Here is a 16,078-nt window from a genome sequence, read left to right as displayed (position 1 = left end):
GATTCATTGTTATTCCCTCAGAATCTCTGTGGCCTGATTGAAATGCATGAATGTGAATTCAGTGCAAATTGATTAGGCAAATATTGCCATAATATACAGAATCTAAAAAGAATTACTAGCTCTATGAAATTAGCAAATGAGGATCCAGAAGAGTTAGATGATAGATAATTAAAGAGAAAACCCCTCAAGCCTCATGACATAGATATGTCAAAAGAATATGATTTGATGGTTAAAGATTACTGGAGGTCCTTGGGAAAAGCCATGAAAACTACAAATGTTTTTGTAATAGTGATTTTCTTTTAGGATAATAGGCAAAGTTAGCTGGTTTTTTTTTTTTTTTAAGATTTATTTATTTGTTATGTACACAGTGTAATGCCTGCATGTATGCTTTCATGCCAGAAGAGGCATGCCCTATCTCATTATAGATGGTTGTGAAGCACCATGTGGTTGCTGGGAATTGAACTAAAGACCTCTGGAGGAGCACCCAGTGCTCTTAACCACTGAGCCATCTCTCTAGCCCCAAAAATTTAGATCTTAAAAGAATGTTATAATTTCAGCAACATTTTTAATACAGTGAGGTACGTGCAGAAAATATATAAAGTGTGTATAGTTTATCTTTTTTGTTTTAGGCTTTGTTTTATGTGTATGTGTGTTTCGCAGTGCATTATATGTACCACGTCTTCAGGAACTCATGGATTCCAGAAGAAAGGGTCAAATTCCTTGGAACTTGAGTTATAATCAGTTGTGAATCACTCAGTGTAGGTGCTGGGAACTGAACCTGGGTTCTCTGCAGGAGCAGCAAATGTACTTAACCACTGAGCCATCTCACCAGCCCTTTAGTTTATTTTTAAGTATGTTTATATGTATATGTCTGTATAGGGATATGTGCACTTTAGTTCAGGTGTTCATGGAGACCAGAGGACTCGAATTTCCCTGAAGAAGTTATAGGCAATAGTGAGCAACCCTTTATTTGTACAAGAAACCAAACTTGGGTCCTTGCCTGTACAAGAGCAGTAAGCACTTTCAACAGCTAAGCCATCTTTGTAGCCTCTATGAATATAGATTAAAGAATTATTGCAAAGTAAGAGCATAGCTCATTGCCAGTATTGATCAGATACCTTTCTTTTTTACTCATAGCTACCCTTAAAAGTACTTATCCACTGCCTAGTTGTCGTCTTCTTCTTCCTCCTCCTCCTCCTTTTTCTTTCCCTCCCTCCTCCTCCCCCTCCTCTTCCTTGTTTGCTTTTATCATCCATCTACTATTTACCCAAATTAATTGCTTCTGAAATTTCAAAATTTTATGTAAATTGCACTCTCTTGTTCCTTACCACATGTTTGAGATTTATTCTTATTGTGGTATGGAACTCTTCATGAATTTCGAGACATAAGCATTCCTATAAAATGAAAAGATAAATATTACTTTAGACACAATATGTTTCACTTTTTTTTTAATGGCATTAACTCTTTGAAAGATGGGCCTAACCCATCTGGCCCTGAGCTTGTTTTGGTGGGGAACATTTTAATTACTGTTTCTATTTCACTAGGAGGTAAGATCTATTTAAATTGCTTACTGATCTTAATTTAACTTTGGTAAGTGGTATATAGTGAAAAAATTATTCATTTCTTTCAAATTTTCCAATTTGGTGGACTACAGATATTCAAAACATGTCCTTAGGATTCTCTGGATTTCCCCAGTGTCTGTTGTTATGTCCCCGCTCCATTCTTAATTTTATTAAGTTGGATAGTTCCTCTCTACCTTTTAATTAATTTAGATAAGGAAATGCCAACTCTTTGTTTCATTGATCCTTTTTTTTTTTAAAATTTCAGTTTTAATTGATTTTAGCCATAAGTTTGATTATTCTTGCCATCTACTCCTTTTGGGTATGATTTCTTTTTTTTTTGTCCTAGAGCTTTCAGATGTGCTGTTAACTTACTAGTATAAGATCTGTCCATTTTTTTTTTATAGGCGTTTAGTGCTATGAACTCGCCTGTTAGAACCATTTTCATTGTGTCCCATAAGTTTGGGTATGTTGTGTACTCATTTTTACTCAGTTCTAGAATTAAGTTCTGTATTGACCTGTTTTTCATGTAACAGCAAGAAGATGTTCAGTATTCCATGAGTTTGTAAGCTTCCTGTTATTTTTATTGCTGATGTCTAGCTTTAATTCCTGGTGGTCTGATAGGATGCAGGGAGATAGTTCAATTTTCTTGTATCTGTTGATACTTGCTTTGTGTCTAAGGGTGTGGTCAGTTTGGGAGAATGTTCCATGAAGTGCAGAGAAGAAGGTATATTTTATATTTGGGTGAAATGTTCTGTAAATATGTTTGGTCTGTTTGATTTATAATGTCAGTTAGCTTCAGTATTTCTGTGTGGTTTTGTCTGGATGAACTGTCTATTGGTGAGAGTGGGGTATTGAAGTCTTCTATTATTAGTGTGTAAGGGTCAATATATGATGTAAGCTGTAGTAATGTTTCTTTTACAAACCTGGGTGCCCTTGTATTTGGGGCATAGATGTTAAGAATTGCCATGTTCTTTCATGGATTTTGATGAGTATGTAGCATCCTTCCTATCTCTTTTGATTAGCTTTGGTTTGAAGTCTATTTTGTCCGATACTAAAATGGCTACATCAGCTTGCTTCTTAGGTCCATTTGCTTCGAATATCTTTTTCATCCTTTTATCCTTGGCTGATGTCTATCCTTGATATTGAGATGTGTTTCCTGAATGCAGAAGGATGGATCTTATTTTTTTTATCCCTTCTGTTAGTCTCTTTTTATTGGGGAATTGAGATCATTGATGTTGAGAGGTATCAATGAGCAGTATTTGTTGATTCCTATTATTTTGTTGTTGTTATTGTTGTTGTGTGTGTTTTCCCTCTTTGGTTTGTTGGTCTGAGAAGATTTATTCCTTGTGTTTTCTTGAGTATGGTTAACCTCTTTAGGTTGGGATTTTCCTTTTAGCGCCTTTTGTAGGGCTAAATTTGTAGATAGATATTGCTTAAATTTGGTTTTCTCATGGAATGTTTTATTTGCTCCATCTATGGTGATTGAAAGTTTTGCTGGGTAGTAGTCTGAGCTAACATCTGTGGTCTCTTAGAGTCTGTAGGACAACTGTTCAGGCCCTTTGGGGTCATAGAGTCTCCACTGAGAAATCAAGTGTTATTTTAATAGGTCTGCCCTTATGTGTTACTTGGTCTTTTTCCCTTGCAGCTTTTAATATTCTTTATTTCTTCTGTCTTTTTAGTGTTTTGATTATTATGTGCCGAGAAAACGTTCTTTTCTGGTCCAATCTATTTGTGTTCTATATGCTTCTTGTACCTAAATGGACATATCCCACTTTAGTTTAGGAAAATATTCTATGATTGTATTGAAAATATTTTCTATCTCTTTGAACTGGGTTTCTTCTTCCTGTTTTCCTGTTATTCTTAGATTTGGTCTTTTCATAATGTTCCAGATTTCCTTTATGTTTTGTGCCAGGATTCTTTTGGATTTAACATTTTCTTTGATTGAGGTATCCATTTCTTCTATTGTAACTTCAATGCCTAAGACTCTCTCTTCCATCTCTTCCATTCATTCTGTTGGTGAGACTTGCCTATGAGGTTTTTATTGGAGTTCCTAAATTTCTCACTTCCAGATTTCCCTCAGTTTGGATTTTCTCTTTCCACTTTCAGGTCTTGAACTTTTTGTTTATTTCTGTCCACTGTTTGTTTGTGTTTCCATAGTTTTCTTTAAGGAATTTATTCATTTCCTTTTTTAAGGACCTCTGTCATATTCATAAAGGCAACGTTAAAGTCAGTCTCTTGTGCTTCAGCTATGTTGCAATACTCGAGCCTACTGTGGTAGGGTTGTTGGGTCCTGTTGGAGACATACTGTCTTGACTGTTATTGCTTGTGTTTTTAAGCTGGCATCTATCTGAGTTTGGGAAGACTGAAATTTTAGGTGCTGATATTTGGTTTTGTCTTTGTTGGGTGGGTGTTTTGTTTCTTGTTTTTTTGTTACCTCTGTAGTTCTTGGGAGAGTGTAGTGGTTATAGATTGCCTGGTAGAAATTCTGGGATCCTACTAGGTGTGGCTGCTGGGGATTCCAGGTAAAATGTGTCTAGGTATTGGGAACTGACATTTAGTAATGGGGATGGACTAGTGGATACCAGAGGGGTTCCATAGGAGGGAGAAAAACAGAGTCTTCCTCTCAGATCTGCATAGTCCCCTGGGAATGAGGGCAGAGAGTGAGGAGAGGCCAAAACATGTAGTCTTCTACAGACTTGAGAATGTGACTCAGGAGTTGGATATGGAGGAGAGGAAGGAGAGTGAAAATCTGAAGCTTGCTTACCTGCTTCACCTACTTGCTTCTCTGGCAGGCCTGGCTGGCATGTTCCTAGGGAATACCTGCTGGATTTGAAGGCAGGGATAATGCAATGAGTGGGCATAAAGAAGGTTGTAGGAGAAGTTCTAAGTAATCTTTGGTGATAGGGCTCAGAGAGGAAGGGGAGACCTCAGCAGGTGTTTTACTACCAAATTGCGATGAGGCAGGGAGGTGAAGGGAAGCTGCAGCAGGTGGTCTGCTACAGAGCTGGCTATAAGACTAGGGGATTGGATTTGGAGGAATGGAGGGAGAGGTGAAGATCTTCAGTTAGTCTACCTTCTTCCCTGGTTGGAGTGGCCTACAGGTTCCCAGGGAATCTTTCTCCCTTATTTTAAAAAACCTAAAAACTTTTTTCACCTGATCAATACTTTCTGGGTGGTTATTGTATTTGGAAATTCTTTTGTTTACTTGTTTGTAAGTAAGTTTGTAAGCATGGTGGAAAATACTAACAATCATATTATCTCAAGAATATTGAGCTTTATGAAACCTTAATTTTTGTTTCTCAAAAGTATCATGAACAATCTGAAATGAGGATCTTAATCTAAGGAGAATGCTTGCAACAAATATGGAAAGCATCGTCATTGTAGGATGTGTTTAAACTAGTGAATTAAACAAGCCAGTAGAAATAGGCAAGAAGAGACATCTTAGTAAAAAGCTAGTGAATAGGAAAAATGTTAACTTGCTTTCCCATCTTTAAACTGATACTAGAAACTAAAGTAGCTTCTTGGATGTTTCAGTGTTCTGGCTTTATCCCTGTGTGGAATGCAGTAATATTCAAGGCCATTACTTTGGTAAGAAGGTTGGTTTAAGAAGCTGCAAAGTTAAAGTCAAGTTCTGGTTATTTTTTTACTTTCATGAGTTAGCAATTCTTCTAATACGGCATGATTTACTATGGCATCATAGAAAGACAGCATTAGAGAGTGTGCATGGCAGGGTAAAATTAAACACATGCTCACAATCAAATTAATGTATCTCATCTGTCTTCAACTAATAACAATCTGTCATGTTATCTATCTGAGTAGGGGCATAAACAGTTTATTTTGTGTTTGGAGTAACTTCCTGGAGGTAGTTAATGTGACAAGTAGTTTGTTTGAATTGAGTATAACCAGATCAACACTCTAGATGTTTCCTTGATAACCTAAAAATTACTGTGAAAATCTGCACAAGTGCTGTATTTATATTTTGCTTTTGCTTCTTTAAGTTCAGTTGTGGCTGCTTTCACAGAGAATATTCTGTTGCTGCAGGAATGAGGAATAAAAATAGTTGATATTTTGAATGCTGTCTTTGACAGGCACTGGACATTAATACTATAACTAATTAAAATCATAGAGCACTTTCCCTTTTTTTCAAAGCATGAAGTAACTGATTTGAATGAAAAAAGTCATATTAATTATAGGTTATATTATGATAGGATATTGGAAAAGAAGTTCATGGGAAATCAGAATGCTGCCAAATTTAAGGCCAGGATAAAAATAATACAAGTTTGTTTTCAGACTTCAGAATTGTACATCATTTAATTTCATCAATAGCTCTGATTACATTTTCTATATCTAGGTTTTAAAAATCTGTTATATTGAATACTCTGGTCTTTGGCCACAATGATCAATAACTGTATAGGTAGTTACTGTGGAAATCCTGAATAAGGTGAATAAAACATAATTTTCTTCTAACCTTCTGACTTGCTTGACTTATTTTAATAAATTAGATCTGAGATAAAGGAGGAAAGTCTTCCACAGTGCCATGGTTCTCACATATATTCTTGTAATTGCTCACCTCATTTCTCTCTTCATTATGATGCTATTTATCTGGTTACCTTTTTGCTCCTCCATTTTGGATTATGATCATTGTAATTTCCTTACTTATGTATTTAGGTAGGTTTTGAGGGGAGAGTCTCCATATGAAGCCCAGGATACCTACTTTACTCAGTAGAGGTCAGGTTGACCTTAAACTCATGATCTTCCTGCCATAACTATCTGAGTACTGGGATCTCAGATGTATACCACCGTGCTCAGAAGTGTCTTTCCTTTATTTACATGTCAACTTGTTTATCATTCTTTTCTCTCACAATCATGAAGGATAATGTTTATAGTGTTCACCTATTTCTTGTTTGTGTTCATTAGCATAGTATGTGGCAAAATAGATGCTCCTATTGATTTCTTAAATTTAAGATATAGCTTTACCTGTTCATTTTTTAAGATTTGTTTTTATTTTATGTGTATGAGTGTTTTGCCTGCATACATGTGTGTGCATACCCAATGTCATTGGATAACAGAAGAAGGTATCAGATCCTCTGGAACTAGAGTTATAAACCGTTGTGAACTGGGTGCTGGGAACAGAATCTGGGTTCTCTGCAAGAACACTACACTCCTCTTAGCCACTGAACCACCTCTCCAGCCGTATATTACCTGTTTTAAATAAATAATTGGAATACCTTTTATAATTTTTGTTGTTCTGTGTGGTTTTCACAGCCTGCAGTTAATCTGAATCATTAGACTGATAAATGTGTAGGATTGTTATGACTTGAAGGAGGAAGAAAAAGCTTGACTGCCTGTGTATACATGCACTGCCTTCTACTCTTAAATTTAAAGGTGATGATGACAGTCATTTGTGTATACAACATGGTAGCAGAAAAGTTTAATATTTATGACATCTGTGAGAGCGTAACATTTTTATCATTTATAATTTTCTTCTGAATACTTTATGAATTTAGAAACAGTTAACACCAGTGTGGCCAATGGAAGTGCTTTGAATTAAACAGGAACATTTGAAGGTTTTCTGATACATGTTACCCACAAGGACTTTGTGTATGTTTCTAAATATGTAAGCACAGCCTGCTCAGTCTGCATAATGTTACTTGTTTGTATGTTTTTCAGGGATGACCCCTTGATGTTTTGAGAAAGGGTTTTACTATGAAGCCCTGGCTGCCCTGGAACTTGCTCTGTAGACCAGGCTGACTTCAAACTCAAAGATCCTCCTGCCTCTGCCTCCTGAGTCCTAGGATTAAAGGCATGTGCTACCATGCCTGGCAGGAGGATGTTTTTTACTATCACACTTCACTTCCTGTCCAGGGAAGAAGTATGATTATATTCAGCCCAGGTTTCCTATACATTTGTTTTAATACAGACAATTAAGAAGTTAGGATTAGTTTTTTTTTTAATTTACTTCTGTTTTTATTTATGTGCATGCGTCTCTTTGTGTATGCCATGTATGTGTGGGTGCCTGAAGAGATCCCCTGGACTTGGAATCACAAACAATTATGAGTTGCAGTGTGGATGCTAGGAACCAAACTCAGATCCTCTAGAAGAGCAGCAAGTTCAATTAACTGATGAGCTCTCTCTCCAGCCTGAAACAGTTACTACTTAAATGAGACGGCTTCTTATATATGATCTCATCATCTTTCTTGGTCAATGAGGTTCAACAGTAGAGATCATCTGTTTGGATATAAAAATTTTTGCTGCAACTGGAATTATACAGTATTACTGTTCTATTGATGACTGGCATGTTTCAAGTAGCCTGATAACTACGTGTTGTAAACTGAGACAGGAGCTCCTTCATTTTTGAGGCTGAATAATAACCATTTTGTATCTACCACATTTTGTTTACCCAACCATTGATGGACATTTAGGTTTATCTCCACCTCGTGGCTCTTGTGTCTGGTGCTGTTGTGAGTATGGGTATGCAAAAAAATTTTTGAGACCCTACTTTCAATTTTGAGCATACTTGCAGAAGTGAGATTGATGAATCATATGGTAGTGAAGCCTTGAATTTTCTGAATATCTTCTGTATTGTTTTCTGCAACAGTTGTGCCATTCTATAGTTTTACCTTAGTGCACAAAGGCTTCAATTTTTGCACATTCTCACTAACGCTGCAATTTTTTTTTTAATGGCAGTCATTCTACAATGGATGTGAGGTATTCTCTCTGCCGTCTTTTATGTCTTAGATGATACTTTCACTTTGGAAGAAATGTCCTGAAAGTCATTGGCCTATTATTAAGTTGAGTGTGTTTTCTGTTGTTTGAGTTGTAGGACAAAAATATATTAAAAAATTAAAATACAAAATATCTTCTGCATATTAATATCTTATCCAATATGTAATTTGCATGTATCTACCATTTTGCAGATTCTCTCTTCACTTTGTTGATTGTGTGCTTTGATGTGTAAGTGTGCTATAGATTTTGTCTTTTTGTCTTTTCTGCTGCTGTATTTTCAATGTCATATCTGAGAAATTCATATTAATTCCAATGTCTTGAAGCTTTTAATGGTTTGAGCTTTGAATCTTACATTCAGGTATATAATCCATTTTGAGTTAAGTTTTTACATATGTGTAGCTTCCATCTTCATTCTTTTGCAAGTGGGTAACTAGTTTCTCCAGTACCATTTCTTGAAGAGGTTGTCCTTTCTATAATGAATGGTCTTGACCCTTTTGTTAGAGATTGTCTTGGCATATGAGTGAGTTTTTCTCTGGGCTCTATGGATTGTCTTAGGAAGGCTCCATGTTTAGCAAATGTGATGGCACTCAGCATTTATTTGAAGGCTTATCTAATTCTTGGATAATTCTTGCTGTGTGGAAGCAAACTCTAGAATAGCATCATAGTAAACCTTACAACAGATCATAATGAGAAAACTGCTGTTGGTAGTTCTTAGATTCAACTCATAATTTGACTTGGGAAAAGAGAAGAACAATGAGTAGCTTCTTTAACAATTTGTGTTGAAGAGACAGTATCCTTAAAAGCACAGTGATTTCTGGTATTCATGGAAAGGTAATGCTATCTTTTCAGAATTTATTTTTATCCTAGTCAAAGTAGACAAATCATTTTTAACTATGTTGAGAACATACAGCATTTTTCTTTATTTCTCCACAGTATGCCAGTTTCCTTGATTTCAACATTGAAAGAGAATCTAGCAAATACCAAAAGTTGGCCTGTTCAAACTATCTCTACTTTAGTCTAAATAACAAACCTATCATACTGCATAATTAGTTCTACTACCTCATGTGATGGTTAATCTTGATTACCATCTTGATGGGATCTAGCATCACCTAGGAGACAAGCCTCTGGACATGCTGATGAGGGATTATTTAGATTAGGCTGATTGGGGTGCCCACTGGGGGTGGGTTAGAGTCTGAACTGAATAAAAGGAAGAAGACAAGATGAGATTCATTACTTCATACATGAGTACTGTATTTACATCATTTTCACACTCTACCTCTTCCCAACACACCCTTCACCTCAGATTCATGCGTTCTTGCTCTTTTTTATACTTTTTTTGTTTTTCTTTTTTTTTAATTTTATAATTTAATTTAATTTTACATATCAGCCACGGATTCCCCTATTCTCCTTCCTCCCGCCACCCCCCCCTCCCTCCAACCTACCCTCAGGGCAAGGACTCTCCTGGGGACTCAGCTCAGCCTGGTAGATTCAGTCCAGGCAGGTCCAGTGTCCTCCTCCCTTCACCCAGGCTGAGCATAGTGTCCCTGAATAGGCCCCAGGCTCCAAACAGCCAGCTCATACACTAAGGACAGGTCCTGGTCCCACTGCCTGGGGGCCTCCCAAATAGTTCAAGCTAATCAACTGTCTCACTTATCCAGAGGGTCTGATCCAGTTGGGGGCTCCTCAGCTATTGGTTCATAGTTCATGTGTTTCCACTAGCTTGGCTATTTGTCCCTGTGCTTTTTCCAATCATGGTCTCAGCAACTCTCGCTCATACAATCCCTCCTCTTTCTCGACGATTGGACTCCTGGAGCTCCATCTGGGGCCTGGCAGTGGATCTCTGCATCCACTTCCATCAGTCATTGGATGAGAGTTATACCACAACAGTTAGGGTGTTTGGCCCTCCGATCACCAGAGTAGGTCAGTTCGGGCTTTCTCTCGACCATTGCCAGTAGTCTATTGTGGAGGTATCTTTGTGGATTTCTGGGGACCTCTCTAGTACTTTGCTTCTTCCTATTCCCATGGAAATAGTCTTGAATGCATTGGCACTGGAGATCACTTCCTAAATATAACACCAGTAGCACAGACACTGAGAGAAACAATTAGTCAATGGGACCTCTTGAAACGGAAAAGCTTTTGTAGAGCAAAGGACACGGTCAACAAGACAAAGCGACAGCCTACAGAATGGGAAAAGATCTTCAGCAACCCCACATCTGACAGAGGGCTGATATCCAGAATATATAAAGAACTCAAGAAATTAGACATCAAAATGCCCAACAGTCCAATTAAGAAATGGGCTATAGAGCTAAACAGAGAATTCTCAACAGAGGAAGCTCAAATGGCTGAAAGACATTTAAGGAATTGCTCAACATCCCTAATTAGGGAAATGCAAATCAAAACGACTCTGAGATACCACCTTACACCTGTCAGAATGGCTAAGATCAAAACACTGAAGACAGTTTATGCTGGAGAGGATGTGGAGCAAGGGGAACTCTCCTCCACTGTTGGTGGGAATGCAAGCTTGTACAGCCACTTTGGAAATCAATATGGCGCTTTCTTAAAAAATTGGGAATCAATTTCCCCCAGGACCCAGCTATACCACTCTTGGGCATATTGTTTTTATTTTTGGAAACCAGGTTTCTCTGTGTAGCCCTGGCTGTCCTGGAACTCTCTTTGTAGACCAGGCTGGCCTTGAACTCACAGAGATCCACCTGCTTCTACCTCCCAAGTGCTGGGATTAAAGGCATGTACCACCACTGCCCTGGTGCATTCTTATTCTTTAGTTATTATTGTTACACATTGCTTTAAAGCCCAGGAAGTATATCTTACTCATTATTCTGAAAGTGAATACTTAATGGTTTGGAAATCAGCTACATCTTTGTGAAAGTAAACTGGTTGTGAATAAATTAATGTAACTATGTAATATAAAATATTTCAGAACTGTCCTAATTACTAAATTATCTTGTAAATAAACTATTTCTAGCCAAATATGCTTATGCTTGTACAACCTATCTTCAGTAAATAACTGTGCTTTAATGCACTACATTGAGCAGATGTGTTTTGAACTTTGTCATGGTGTGTGAATTTATATAGGTGATGCTATAGTAATAGTAACAGTACATATTTTTGAGCACATTGCTAATCTTTGTTCACTATTCATGGGGTGATTTTGGGGGAATATCATATTAAGTAGGTATATTTATTATTCACAGTTTATAAATGTGGAAACTGAGGCACAAAGAAGTTAGAAAGTTGCCTAGGATTACATGGTGGAAAATGATATTGCAAAGTAAGTCAAATTTAAACATGTTAAAAAATACTTTTATTGACTCTAATATTTATTTTTGTTCTCTCTTTAACATTTTTTTCTAGTTGACTTGGAGCATATGCGAACAGTAAAACCTGATAAACACTTACGATTTTGCCAGGAGAATGGTTTTAGTAGCCACTTTGTTTCAGCCAAGACAGGAGACTCAGTAAGTAAAACAGTGGAGTGTGTTGTAAGTGATGCTTTGTCTTCCAGTGTTCCAGGGAGTACACTTCTGCTTCCTAACAAGGAACACTGGATATGTTTGGAAGGAAGACATAAATAGAGTAGATGAGAATGCTTATTTTGGAAAGATTAATTTTATAGTTGATTTAACAAGAATTATGAAATACCCAAGTCACTCATAGCTTGGCCTCCAGAGATGCCCATTCAGAGTCTCAGATAATTCTTTAGTGCTCTTTGTCTGAAGGCCTCACTGTAATTACTGCTGCTTACTTTGTGATAGTTATTTTATTATTCTGATTATCTCTGTTGTGTAGATGTATCTTCTAGAGCTCACATCACAGGCCTCAGTCTACATAGATACTATGTGGTAGAGATACAGTTTGTGAGCACAAGTAGTGACAGTCCAGGCCCACCATTTTAACCATAACAAATGTTCATTATTAAACATTCAGATCCTGGTCTAGAAATAGTTTTATAGTGTTCTGTTTTTACTTAATATTTTTATCTATAAAACATTTCCCATATCATTTAATGTTAAAATAAATTTAGTCATCTACTAAATGTTCAAAAGTATACTTAATCATGAACCATTGTTGTTGGACATGTAGGGTTTTTTCTAAGTTTCAAATATGAGTTTTATTATGAAATTTTGTTAATAACTTTTGATGCTTTATTCCTCTAGATAGACTATGACAGGAGATTGAAGCATGTTGTCAGATGCTTGCTAGAAAAACTAAGTTAATCTATTCTTTTCCTAACATTATAAGATTGCTATACAAATCCTTGTAATACTAAGGGATTTATTTTTTTTCAAACCTTTGCTAAAGTTGTAGATCAGTACAAATAAGAACACAACAATAACAATAAAAACCCTACTAATTTTGAATTTTCTTGATGAGAGTTTAGGTTGAAATTCATAAAATTTTATTAGTGGTCACTTTCTACTTAACAACATATATTTTTCATTGGTTTTAAACAATACTATGTCCATATTTCATATTATGGATAATAACAGATTGTTACATGTCTTGTAAATATTTGTCACTGTCCAGTTTTTTTGTTTTTTTGTTTGTTTGTTTTTCAAGACAGGGTTTCTTTATGTAGCTTTGGCTGGCCTCGAGTTTGCTCTGTAGGCCAGGCTGGACTTAATCTCAGAGGTCACCTGCCTCTGGCTGCTGTCCAGGTTTTGTTTGACTTAGTTTTTCTTTTCCTTTCTTTTGGTGCTGGGGCTCAAATCCAGGGCCTTGCTTATGACTGTTAAGTAAAAAAAATTCATTTAAAGATGTATTTATTTATTTTTAATTTATGTGTATATGTTTGCCTGTTTGAGTCTTTTTATGTGGCCCATGTGTGTGCAGGAGGACCCTACAGAGGCTAGAAGAGGGCATGGTGTCCGCTGGAACTGGAGTTAACCTATGATTATAAGCTACTGTGTAATTGCTGGGAAATGACCCTAGGTCCTCTGGCGGAGCAATAATTTCTCTTAACTTCTGAGCCATCTCTCCAGTCTCCTAGAAATAATTTAGTAAAGTTGTGACTTATATTCAGTAAGTGATCCTGACATGAATTGGGGTAGGAGCCTAGTAGGATAGTTATGGAGCAAAGGTAAGTTATACAGCAGAAATGGTCAGGCCTGAAGCTCCTGAGATTGGAGAGGACCTGGGAAAAGGCAACCACATATGAAAGGCTGTTTATAAAAATGCTCATAGTGTATAGCTATAGCTATAATAGACTTTATCACCCCTTTACCCCAAACTGATGAAATACAGTAAATAGTACCAAGTTGTTTTACTTAGGGAATAATGGAGAGTTTTGACATTGATAAGAGAACCAAAAGTATTAATGGTTTGGAGAGAAAAACCTGTTAAAACAGACTAAAGCGAGCTCAAGAGATCAGCATAGAACTGGCAGTCAAACACCAGAGCAATAAAAAGTATACATAAACTTCTTTTCATTTTCTTCAGGAATTGTGGGGTTTTATTATGCTATTAGATGTGTTGGTGTGCTTTTTACATTTATCATTGTAATTTTTATGTTAAATCCTTAAAAATTGGGCTAGAGAGATGGCTCAGCTGTTAAAGAATATTTGCTGCTCTTGCAGAGACAGACCTGGGTTTGGTTCCCAGCATCCACATGGTGCCTCATAACCATCAGTAAACTCTGTTTCTAGGCAATCTGACACCTGCTTCTGACAGGCACCAGGTACACATATGCTGTACATATATACATGAGTCAGAACACTCAAACACATAAGAATAAATCTTGAAACATTCTTTAAAAATGTTTTTAGTAATAAATGCCTGTTTAGACTAATTCAGTGAATTACTTGGATTTTCAAAGTGTGGTTTAATCCTTTAAAAATGATTTCATTTTATGTCTTCCCATATTTGACACATGGGCCATTTTTGAAGTACTTGTTGTTTATCCTTCTTTAGAAAGTTCAGTGTATTTGAAGGTACCTGAAGCACGCCTGCTTTAAATCATTTAAACCTATTTTGTTATGTAGGTCTTCCTGTGTTTTCAGAAAGTTGCTGCAGAAATCCTGGGAATCAAATTAAACAAAGCAGAAATAGAACAGTCACAGGTGATTATCTTAAAATTTATATTTTAAAAAGTAATAAATTTCTTGTGACATTAATTTTTATTCATCAATTCTTTTCCATTTATTTTATGTACAAATGACCAAAAACCTTGGAAATAGATTATATGTATAAATGACTATTTATTGAAAACCATGGAAGATTAATTTTTACAGAATAATGATAGTCTTGTAATTTTGTTCCTTTTGGTGGAAAAAAAGGAATAAAATTTTTATCAGTTCTTACTTAATGGACTAAGGTTCAGAGAATCCTGTTTTGTATTCTTCTTGTTTGAGAGGGGACCTTACTCTGTAGCCTCTGTTGGCTTCCTCCTGCCTTTTTAGGCCTTGCTTGTAAGCTTCTTTGGGGTTATCTGTTCATCTTTAAAATACATGTAATAGTATTATTTCTTAATATTATTTTGTTATTTTAATAACAGTATTAGTTACTGAAGTTTTCTGTGTCCTTTCACTATTCCTAGACAGTCTTATGATAAATATCAGCAGTCAAGAGCTTAAAAATGCCATGTAAACTTCTCTGTAAGTCATACATTTCATAAAATGAAGACTTTGAGTAAGAGTAATCTGTTTAGAAGCAATAAACTAACATTTTTCCCAAATTCCTCCATCTACCATTCATGCAGCTAAAAACAATTGTTATCTTTTCACATCTTTCAATATTTACTTGATTATATTATAAATTAGTTCTGTGATGTACTGTCTTGGCTATGTCCATGTGAATATGTGTTAAAGCAGTTAGAACTAGCTCTCTTTTCCCTCCCATTAGCCCTCTTTTACTTATGTATCATACATATATAATATATGTGTATATAAACATATATATGTATATATTATATATATTTCATGCCAGATTTTTATATAGAAAGGCATATGAAAGAAAGTGTAGTATTTATTTTTGTTATTCTGGCTTATTCTTCTTTACATGCTCATCTCCAGTTCTATCTGCTTGCCTGAAAATGACATACTTTCATTCTTCTTTTTGGCTGAACTGAACTACAAAGTGTACATGTATCCCATCTTTTTATCTATTCACCTGTTGCTTGAAACTTAGACTGATCTGAATAATGCCTGTTATGAATAGTTCTTCCGTAAACATGGGTGTGTAAGCATCTGTGTAGTATGTTGACTTAGATTCCTTTGCATATATTCCGAAGAGTGATATAGCTGGATTGTATAGTAGGTTCAATTTCAGTTCTTTGATTGATTTTCATAGTGGCTTCCCTACTTTACATTTCCACCAGCAGTTTATAGGGTATCCACTCCCATCCTTGCCAGAATTATTTTTTTTAATCAGTAGCCATTCTGACTGGGATGAGATGGAATTTCAGTGTAGTTTTGATTTGCATTTTCCTGATGGCTAAGGATGTTGAAAGCATTTTCATGTATTTACTGGTCATTTGTACTTCTTTATATATCTCTGATTACCTAATTACATATTCCATGTATAGTGCTGCATTCCAGTTCCACTCTTAATTACCTATTCCATGAATAGTGCTGCACTAAACATGAATGTACAGGGATCTTTATAGTATGTTGCCTTAGGGACCGTAGTATAGCTGAATCATATGGTAGATCTATTTTTAGTTCTTTAAAGACTCTCCATACTGATTTTCAGACCATTTGGAACAACTTATATTCCAACCAGCGGTGCATGGGTTCATTGCCCTCCCCCCAATGCTTACCAGCATTTATTGTCTT

The 16,078-nt window shown here is 36.1% G+C and overlaps 1 protein-coding gene across 11 annotated transcripts in view; it reads left to right on the top strand.

Annotated features, from left to right (window-relative positions):
• Positions 1 to 16,078, top strand: part of Rab28 (RAB28, member RAS oncogene family) — a 186,147-nt gene that overhangs the window by 56,151 nt on the left and 113,918 nt on the right. For all 11 annotated transcript variants that reach the window (XR_009381865.1, XR_009381859.1, XR_009381860.1 and 8 more), the window contains exons 5-6: positions 11,661 to 11,764; positions 14,288 to 14,365. Coding sequence is in view for 3 of the 11 variants with exons in the window: in XM_059275814.1 (XP_059131797.1) it covers positions 11,661 to 11,764; positions 14,288 to 14,365 (182 nt within the window). In the remaining 8 variants the exon portion in view is untranslated. The remainder of the gene's footprint in view (positions 1 to 11,660; positions 11,765 to 14,287; positions 14,366 to 16,078) is intronic.

Source organism: Peromyscus eremicus, chromosome 10 (genome assembly GCF_949786415.1).
Source record: "Peromyscus eremicus chromosome 10, PerEre_H2_v1, whole genome shotgun sequence".
NCBI classification, from domain to species: Eukaryota; Metazoa; Chordata; class Mammalia; order Rodentia; family Cricetidae; genus Peromyscus; species Peromyscus eremicus.
The sequence above is the reverse complement of the archived record's forward strand: the minus strand, read 5'-3'. Positions and strand labels throughout refer to the sequence as shown.